Here is a 10630-nt window from a genome sequence, read left to right on the forward strand (position 1 = left end):
GAACTGACTCCTCCAACCTGTCTAACCTCTGGTCTGTGGTCACGGGTGGAGGTGGAGCTGGTGCATCAGGCAGCTCTAGTAACTCCTCTAGCTGTCTATATGGGCCAAGGTAATCTGCCTACTGCCAATACTGTCATAATCTCCAGGGGGGATGATCTCTCCTACTGTGGTATCTACCCCTAGAGACGTAAAAATAGCTGTCAAAATATGACAGTATGGCATATGTACCCTCCTACTGGTCACTACTGATGAGGCATAGATGATGGTATGAAAAATGAGAAGTCCTAAGTCTATGTCTAACCTATGGGTAAAGGCATAGAGTAGGAAAGAGTGGAAGGGCCTCATAGTAGTAAGATTTCTAGTGTTGATGGAGAGGATACAGTTTACTATGACCCTATAAAGTACATATTCCTGAACTCTGAGGTCAGTGGAGGAGAAGTTGATCAAACCTGGGGCTCTATCCTGCTGAAAGAAGTATGTATGCATAACATCTAGGGTGATCTCCTCATGTGGCTCGTCAAAAGGCATGCAAGAGTGAGGATAGACTATGAACGGGGAGGCTGATGGACGAAACCCGATAAATGTATTAATCATAGCGGGGGTAATGGTAATGGTCCTACGCCCTACCCTAGAGATAATAGTGGTGTCATTCTGGAGATCGAGATTGTTAAAAAATTCTGAACACAAAGTTGTGTTCATGGGGGTAGTGCAAAAGACTAGGCGATCAAGGTGGTAATGGGTGATCGCCTGTACTGATAATGGGCAGGACCTAGCAAAAAATCCCCTATCTAGTGAGCGGCTGGGGAGTGGAAGGTAGGTAGTCTCCTCAAACCTAAGCCTATGCCCCTCAGTGGGGAACCTAGGGTCTATGGAGGGGGCGTTATCGAAGGCAGCCTCTCGCATTCTCTTCGCTCGTCTAAATATGAATTGAGAAGGATTACTTGGGACCCATGTTGTGAAATGGAACTTTCCTACGGACGAAATCGTGAGAAAATCGAGGAGAAGATGTAATTTTGGAGGGTGTCGGCGCATGGAGAATCGGCTTCGGCCGATTCTGTTTTATACCGCGTCCTGGGTTCACCTTCCATCACCTCACCTTCCATCACCTCCTCCCAAACAGAGCGTTAAAGTCCCCTCTTCTATGAGTTTCTCTTTCCTTAAAGTTCATTACTCTAAGACTTCCCTCTACCTAGAGTTCACTTCCTTATAATTTTCATTTTGCTTAGAGTTCACTTCCTTATGATTTTCATTTTGCTTAGAGTTCACTCCTCTAAAATTTTTCTCTATCTAAAATTTACTTCTCTAGGATTTTTGTATTACCAAGCATCTGGTCCTCCTTAGATCGACTTAGACCCTCCCTTTATTAGACATCCGATCACTCCTTAACCTATCTGGACTTTACACCAATTGTCAAGCATTAGATCATCCTTTAACTAGCTTGGACATTTACCAACAGCAAAGCATTTGATCATTATTGATCTGCTAATTATTATATTTGAGAGGTGTGCTAAGGTAATCATCTTAAAGTTATACTATTTATTGGATAAATAATAATATCTATTTGAGTGCACATTTTATATGTGTTTGATTAGATCTTAAACTCATTTACTGAATGTCTGCAATATGATTTATAACATAAGAAAATTTATGATTGAATCACAATTAGTGAGCATCTCTACATGTGTAATTATAAATGTATTAAAATTATCCCTAGTCGAGGAATTGATGAATACGAACGTCATCGATTCTGTTGAGACTAGCATGTTTTAAACTCCTTGGTTTACCAAGCAGCTGATCTTGCTGGCTGGAGACATTGAATGTTGAGAGTTAAACGTAGATGGTAGTTAAAAGTAACTAGTTCATTGGAGTGGCTTGCCGTGAGATTTCATATGATTTTATACATATGTCAATGAAGATCTCAGTGCAGCTTAAGTGCTAGTTTCCTTAGCCTTACGGTATTCAAGTAACTTTGATCATGGAGGCTTATATTTTGATATCTTAAGCAAACATCTCCAAGGAGGTATGGACCCGGAATGAATGGGTATAAGTCAAAGTGTCCGAAGGCGTTTGAATAGCCCACAGAGGATTCACCGCTCCTTAAAAAGGAGATGTATACCCTATGGCAGCTTGTCAGGATTGTTACTAAAAGTCTTTGGCCAAAGGATCACATGTCAAGAGCATGATACTCTTGAACATATATACAAGTAAGTTAAATCCACAGGACAAGAAAGCAAACTTAGGTTAGGTGTGACGTAGTAAGTCTAGTGGGGACTGACACACATAGACCATGTCTTAAACTAGGCTGGTAGAAGATAGTGAAAGCAATAAGACACGTCTCATTGTAGCTGCTGAAGGGTTTAGAAATCGTTCTAGAATCAATCGTTGATTTTTCGATCAATTGGGGATGATGATGTATTACTAGGCGTCACTCATGATCATTTCGTAATTAATGGTTAATTACGTTCGACCAACATAACTAGAAACCTATTAGATCACACGCACTACAAGTTCTCTGAAGGACATAAAATGAGTTAGAGAATTGGATTCTCAGAATGAGCGAAATAAAGTTTGGTTAGATCAGACAACGGTAAAATGATGGACTTCATCTTATGAAGACAAAATTACAAAACTATTTTGGTTTAAATGAAGGTGGTTTAATTATTGAACCAAACGATTTGATTTTGAACCAAATTGAACCAACTTAGTTTGGTTCATGATGGAAGATATTTTGGCAAAATGAAAGAGATGAAGAGCTTCATCTTGTAAAGATGAAATGAATAAAACTAGTTTGGGTCAAGTCGGAGGTCGTTTGGTTATTGAACCAATCAATTTAGTTTTGAACCAAATTAAACCTCGTTCGCTACCCAAAAAAAATCAAACCCGGTTTGGTGTTTTGGTTTATTACTAAATTAACCCAGTTCAAGCCTAATTTCGAATTTCTCTTCCTCGCCTGACGCCACACGCACAGGATCTCGATCTCGCGATCCTGGATTTGCCAATAATGAGATCGGGAATAATCGCGATAAAACCTCATCACCGGCTACGTGGAAGGGGTGTGGGGAAAAGCTAAGCTGGTGAAGATCCACCAAAAGAAGCTGAAACCGTAGCGCTGGAGTTCCCTTCTTCTCGAGTGGTCGTCGCCTTCGCATGGGCGATCGGAGGAATCGAAGCCCGCCGCTGAGCGGCGACTACACACGACGACTGTTGGCGACAGTAGCTTGCGATGACTACTCGCGATCATGGCTCATGAATGGAGAAACCCGAGAAGACGCTGTCGCTGCCAAAGCTCAACCAAGCCCTTGTTGTTCCTTGTCTGTGAGTGCAAGAAATAGGGATCATGGTCGCAATTTGTCATCCCGATCGACGGCATCCTCTTTCCCAATCGGCGGTCGAACTGTTGGGACCAATGTGTTTGCTAGAGGGGGGTTGAATAGCATTTTTTGATCTTGCCTGCAAACACGTTAGCAGAAGCAAAAAGAAAACAAGAGCAAGATAAAAACAAGCACGCTATTCCGTTTGATTTATTTGGTATCCACCTCTACAAGGTGACTAATCCAAGGATCACCCTCACTGACATCATCCCTCTCCATTCATTGCCACCATCGGAAGGAAGTCAAGGGGATTCCCTTCTTCAATCCGGCCATCTTCCATCCACCAAGGAGTTGGAGATTCCCTTCTCCACTTGCCGTATCATCTACAGGGATTGTATCGAAGTTTGAGATTCCTTCCTTTGCCGCATCGTCCGTTGCGCTTCGCTTCGCATCCACCTCTAGCTAGGGATATAGGGATATTCACTAGATTCACTCTATTTTTCATTTCTCAACATAGATTTGATTTTGCATATTAAATGTTTGTTAAATTTCCTCTTACAGTATTTTAGATGTTGATTGTCATTAGTTTCTTCTTGATTGTGTGTTGATGCATTTAGTTACTTTATTGATGCAATTTGTTCTTAGTACTTTCATATTAGCAATTCTGTTTACAATGCTTAGTATTCTTTTTATTATCTAGATTCAAAATTTAATAAAACCCCCCCCCCATCCAATCAAAAATCCAAATTCCCAATTGTCAAATAACCCCTAAGATTACCGTACACCGACTATAATCATTGGGAGACGACTCGAGTTACTCTATACTGCTTTAGTTAGGGGATTCAGTATTAAGTTGATGTGCTCATTTTAGATGACAAATCTAGTCCACATCAATTTTTGGCGTCGTTGTTGGGGATTGATAGAGGTATTAGGTAGTTCTAGACTGTTTTCATTGTTTGTTTTAAATTTTACCTACCAAGGGTAAAACTGTTCAACTAGTTAGACTCATTTGACTTTGATTGACCTCAAATTTGGTAGGTTGATAGAAAACGGCCTAGGGAACAATACTCACTGCCTTTGGCTGTGAAATAAGATCAATTTTGGCCGAATTCCTTCATTTAGACCACTTTTTTAATTTTACAAAAATTTCCTTTTTATTTTTCAATTTCATTTTCACTAACTTTTATTGCTGTGGTGGTCACAAAAATTAAAAAAATTATTTGGTACTTTAATTTCTTGTTATACTTGAATTTGTCATGCACTATTTCTACACCTAGTTTTCTTGGTTGCTTGATTTCAGGTGAGACTAGAGTGCATGACAAGAGCATCTGAGGAACCATTACTTGAATATGATCCAGAGATTGACAGAATATTCCATACTTTACAGAGAGCTTAGAGGAATTCAGTGATCAGCAACATGACACTCAACAACAATAACAACAACAACAACAACAGAACTCTCAGAGAATTGGCAGTACTCAATGTTGCTTATCAACCTTCTTGCATCCAGTATCCTGAACTTGAAGTGGATTTCAAGCTTAGATCAGGGATAATTCATCTATTGCCAAAGTTTCATAGCTTAGCTGGTGAGGATCCAAACAGTCATTTGCAAGAATTTCATATGGTGTGCTCAACAATAAAGCCTCAAACCATATAAGAGGAGGACATTAAGCTCAGGGCATTTCCATTTTCATTGACAGACATGGCTAAGGATTGGTATTACTACCTTCCCCCATGATCTATTACTAGTTGGAATGACATGAGGAGGATATTCTTGGACAAATTTTTCCCTTTCTCAAGGACTACAGCAATTAGTAAAGCATATGTGGAGTTCAATAAATGAATGGGGAAACATTGTATGAGTATTGAGAGCATTTTAAGAGACTTTGTGCAAGTTGCCCCCAACACCAGATTAGTAAGCAACTATTGATCCAGTACTTCTATGAGGGATTGCTTTCCATGGACAAAAGTATGATAGATGTTGCTAGTGGAGGAGCACTTGTCAACAAAACACCTTCTCAAGTCAGAGAACTCATTGAGATTATGGCTACTAATTATCAGCAATTTGGGAGTAGGCCTATGGCAACCAAGGTGGTGCATGAGATCCAAGCCTCTGTTGCTGAGCAACCCCGAATAGAGAGTCGCTTGGATGGAATTGAAACACTGTTAAGATAGATGGCTATTAGTCAGACTTATCAATCAACTTCACATGCAGTTCAACCTATGCGAGTCTATGGAATATGTGCCAATACAACACATTTGACAGACATCTGTCCCTCATTACAACCAGATGAAAGGTTTCCTTTCCTAAATCAGGTGGCAGCAACAAATATGTATCAGGATAAACCCCAATATCAACAGCCACAAAGACTACAGAATAACCCCATGTCATCTACCTACAATCTTGAATGGAGGGATCACCCAAATCTGAAATATGGGAACAACATTGCACAACAACAGCCCAACTTTGTACAACAACAACCATTCCAGCCTTCTTCAACAAACTTTCAGAGATCGTCAGGATTTCAGAATAACCCAATTCAGTATAAGCCTCCACAGGTCCAATATTCTAATGATATTATTAGACCAAGTCACTCAGACCTTTCCACACAAGAGCTGAAGGACATGATGCAGCAACTTTTCTTACAACAACAAGCAACTAATCAACAATATCAGCAATATCAACAGAGGAATAACATTGCTATTCAAAATTTAGAAAGACAGATGAGCCAGATGGCTACTACTCTCAATCAGCTTCAGTCTCAAGGGTATAGTCAGTTACCATCTCAATCAATTCCGAATCCAAGGGGGAATGTGAACGCTATTTCACTCAGAAGTGGTAAAACTATTCCAGATCCCATACTTCAGACACCTTCCACACTTCATACACTTATCTCAATTTTTGATCAGGACATGGAGCATGAACCACAAACAAAATCAAATCCACCAGTGTCATTTCTCCAAAGAGCAAGGCTTCCTAAAAAAAATATTAATGCAGAAAAGGTACAAAATCTTCAAGAGTTAGTGGATATCTTAAGTAAGGTGGAAGTTAACATTTCATTGTTGAAAGTTATCAAACACATTCCAATCCAAAATATGTCAAATTTTTGAAAGATCTTTGTGTTCACAAGAGAAAACTCAATGGTAATGAACTGGTGAGCATGGGAAAGAATGTGTCAGCTCTGATTTAATCAATGCCCCTGAAATGTAAAGATCTAGGAGTGTTCACTATACTATGTGTGATTGGAGAATGTAGTTTTTCAAATGCTATATTAGATCTTGGTGCATCCATCAATGTCATGCCAAAGTCTGTGTTCTTAGCACTTAGTATTGGACCACTGCAACCTACTAGGGTAATCATTCAGTTAGCTAACCGCAGTTTAGCTCATCCAGCTGGTGTAATTGAAGATGTCTTAGTTAAGGTGAAGGATTTGATTTTCTCAGCTGATTTCTACACTCTCGATATGGAGGGAGATACATCTTCAAGCCAAACTCTACTGATATTAGGAAGACCGTTCCTCAAGACTGCAAGAACAAAGATTGATGTGCATACAAGAACATTGACTATGGAGTTTGGGGATATAGTGGTATAGTTTAGCATACTTGAAGCAATGAGGTACCCTGAAGCAGATCACTCACTTCTTAGCATTGATATTTTTGATGAGTTAGAATGTAATGCAGATATCTCCTGTATTGAGATGGATACTGACTCTGAGGTAACAGATGATGATTCCTATTGTATCATTGATGATGTTTTTGATGCCTATGTAGGGATCTCTATATTGAAAGTAGATCTTGAAAAATTGCTTCCATCCTTTGTTCAACCTCCAAAGCTGGAACTAAAGCCCCTACCAGATCACTTGAAGTATGCTTACTTGGAAAAAGAGGAGTTATCAGTCATCATTGTCAAGAACTCACTACAACAAACTTGACTTTCCACAGCGCGCAATTAAGCTATCCGCAGCGCACATTGCATGCTGCATAACTTTAAGCTATTGAAAGTTATAATACATCCGCACGCGCGCAGGGCACGCGCTGCAGAAAAGGACATCTGCAGCACGCGGGGCGCGCGCTGTGGATGCATTTTCCGCAGTGTGCGCCCCGCGCGCTGCAGATAATTATATTCTTAAAATATAATAAACATATATACACAAATATATAATATAAATACAAATATAAATAATTATAACCTGCTCAAAATGCTGTAATATTTATAATCTAACATACAAATATTAAATAAAATCACACCAAAGATAACCATCTACATTTAGTTAGATAAAATAATCCAAACAAAAATTCATCGTTACTACAAAAAGTATATGATCAAATCTATATCAATCAGACAAAACTATAAACATTGATGCCCAAGCGACTGTGCTTCCTATTGCATCCTCAAGAAAAAGCAAATCTTCATTTGGTCGAATTAGCTCCACCTTCTCCACAAAAACTCTATCAATCCAAACTTTCTAATAAAATCCACCAAAAGGAATGTGATGTACTTTTGCATCAGTGGCTTCTCGAGTACCAGTTTTGTTTTGCACCCTCGGGCACCAAGAAGAGTAAGGAACGAATTACGAGCAACACTATAATTGTGATTTTCCTGTTCAAGAAAATTGTAAGGTTCAATTGCAAATGAAGAATGCCCACAAAAATAATCCATTCGTGTGAATAGTGAATAATGAATCTCCAATAAGAAGCATATGACATCAAAGCGGAAAGAGCTCTTGTATAGGGTTTAGAATAAATTAAGAAAAAAAATCTTACGAACATACAACATAGTTTACAATATAAAATGTAACTTCTAAAATATTTTTTCCATGACGCGACCCTCGTTCTCGCCGGACATCTCCTCCAGCGATTTCCCCTTCGACTCCGGCACTAAGAAAGTGAAGAGGAGGCCGAGTAGGTTGCAGACAGCGAGCACGAAGAGCGCGTTGCGGACGCCGATGCCGGCCGGGTAGCCCTTGTCGCGCTTCGCGGGATCCCTGCTCTGCGCGGCGTACAGGAACCCAAAGGCCCCCACGATGGCCCCGGCCTTCCCCGCCGCCGCCGAGATACCGTGGCATGTAGACCGCAGCCGCGCCGGGAAGATCTCCGCCGGCACGATGAATGTCGTGCTGTTCGGGCCGAAGTTGGCGAAGAAGAAGGTCAGGGCGTACATGACGACGAAGCCGATGTGGTTGCCCGGCGTGGTCCAGTGGTGGTACGGCACGGCGAGGGCGAGCATGAAGACGGTCATGAAGAAGAAGCCCATGGCCTGGATGGCGAAGCGTCCGATGATGTCGATGAAGGCGACGGTGAACCAGTAGCCCGGTACGGTGCCGCAGAGCGCGATGAGGGTCTGAGCGCGCGCGATGCGGAAGACCTCCTCGATGGCGTCCATGGTGGCGGCCTTCGGGATCCAGTTGATGGCGGTAAAGATGTCCTTTTGGAACAGGTTCTGACTGTAGAAGGCGATGTCGAGGAGGAACCAGGTGGTGGCGGTGCCAAGGAGGTGAAGGCCGTGGCGGCGGGCGAACTCCCTCGAGAAGAGACCGAAGCTATTCGCCTCCTTCGAGGCCAGCTGCTCCACCTTCCCCTGCTCCTCCACGATTTCCACCTGGAGGACCTTCGACATGTCGGCCGCCGCCTGCTTCGCGTTCTTCGCCACCAGGGCGGTGTATCGCGCTGTCTCCGGCATCTTCGACCGCGAGTAGTAGGTCAGCGCCGCCGGCACAGCGCCGAGCATTAAGATGATTCGCCAGAGGTAGTCGGCCTCCGGCACGGTCGAGGCGGCGCGGTCGACGGCGTAAGGCGGCGCGTCGAAGCTGTTCGGGAGAATGCGTGTGAGGCGAGATCGACAAGATGTAAAATACTACTACTGCCGTACCTGCTTTTGAAGGCCACGGAGAAGATGAGGGCGACCACGCCGCCGGTGAGGATGCCAAAGCCCTGCATCGCGAAGACCGCGGCTATGAAGGCGCCGCGGGTTTTCTTGTTGGCGTACTCGGACATGATGGTGGCGGAGAGCGGGTAATCGCCGCCGATGCCGAAGCCGAGCCAGAAGCGGAAGAAACAGAGAGTGGCCATGACGCCCTTGGCGGTGCGGCCGAACGAGAGGCCGGAGGCCAGGGAGCAGATCACCATCAGCATTAGGGTCATGCCGTACACCTTCTTGCGGCCGAGCTTGTCACCGAGCCAGCCGAAGAAGAGCTGGCCGGCCAGGGTGCCGCAGAAGGCGACGCCGTTGACGGCGGCGGAGACGTTGGGCGGGAGCGTGCCGGGGACGTTCAGAGGCGGGGTTGAAGTAGTAGATCCGGCCGAGGAGTTTGGTGACGAGGGAGATGCAGAAGAGGTCGTAGGCGTCGGTGAAGAAGCCCATGCCGGCGACACGACGGCGCCGTGAAGTGGTACCACTGCGTCTTCGCCCATCCAGCGCGTTCAGCACTTGGAGTTGTCCTCTCGCCATTGATAATTTACTCTTCGATCTCTCCCCTGCTTCAATCACAAGAACACGGATACGTTTAAATAAATGGCACATGCGCGTCAGTAAGTAAATATGTCTTCATTTAGTCAACTATGCCTGCTGCATTTATCTCAACGTTACAATGAAAGATCAACATAATTAAACATTACAATGAAAGAATGAGACATGTTGGAAGTTACTAATTGAAATCTTTTAGGAAATCGAATAGAAAACAGTAAAAGAATCCATCAATTTTACGAAAATGTGAAATTGCTTTCTAGAAGCTAAAAGAGAAAGTGTTGTAAAAATTAATTTTTTAAAAGAAAAAATAGAATTAATTAACACAGGAACGTGACGTAAACATGTGGTACTTGTGGACTGGTTTCTTAATAAGATGCAAACGTACTATACATTAATTTTACTGTCATGCAAGCACACTAGTCGATCCTTGTGACAAAAAAGAAGAGAAAAATTGAATGAGCTACTTGGAAGTATAGCAAAAATTGAATGATACCTCTTCTTAAAATGAATTAATAGGGGGAAGATGGAAAGATAAAGAAAAGAAAAGAGTAGAAGAGGAGATCTAGAAGGGAGGGATTGCATTAATCGGGAGTTGGGATGAGTATAAATAGGATGAAGAGTGAGGGATTGAACAGCATTTATCCAAAGATCCTATGGTATATTCCTCTAAAGTCAACTGCTGGTAGATAGTTGCGCTGAAGTCTCCGGCTGAACCTTCGCCGTAATGACTGACGATTTTAGTTTCAGTTCCTCTTTGCTTTCTCACTTGGGGGATTAATTTAAGGATAAAAGGGGACAATTCGATCTAACAAATTTCCAGATTCTCCAAAATGTTTGCTGCGTTGTTTCATAC

The 10630-nt window shown here is 42.5% G+C and overlaps 1 protein-coding gene and 2 pseudogenes across 1 annotated transcript; 2 read left to right on the forward strand and 1 right to left on the reverse strand.

Annotated features, from left to right (window-relative positions):
- Positions 1-4728: 4728 nt before the first annotated feature.
- LOC141836010 (uncharacterized) lies at positions 4729-5486 on the forward strand (annotated as a pseudogene).
- LOC141836011 (uncharacterized) lies at positions 5487-7243 on the forward strand (annotated as a pseudogene).
- Positions 7244-8112: 869 nt separating this feature from the next.
- LOC141836012 (putative inorganic phosphate transporter 1-4) lies at positions 8113-9759 on the reverse strand. Its single transcript, XM_074723424.1, is given in 5 exon segments — positions 8113-9118; positions 9181-9581; positions 9583-9681; positions 9683-9720; positions 9723-9759. Coding segments are annotated over 5 exon segments (1581 nt in total).
- Positions 9760-10630: the final 871 nt, after the last annotated feature.

Source organism: Curcuma longa, chromosome 10, assembly GCF_044706935.1.
Source record: "Curcuma longa cultivar G26 ecotype Majalengka, Jawa Barat chromosome 10, ITB_CL_G26_1.1, whole genome shotgun sequence".
Classification (NCBI taxonomy): domain Eukaryota; kingdom Viridiplantae; phylum Streptophyta; class Magnoliopsida; order Zingiberales; family Zingiberaceae; genus Curcuma; species Curcuma longa.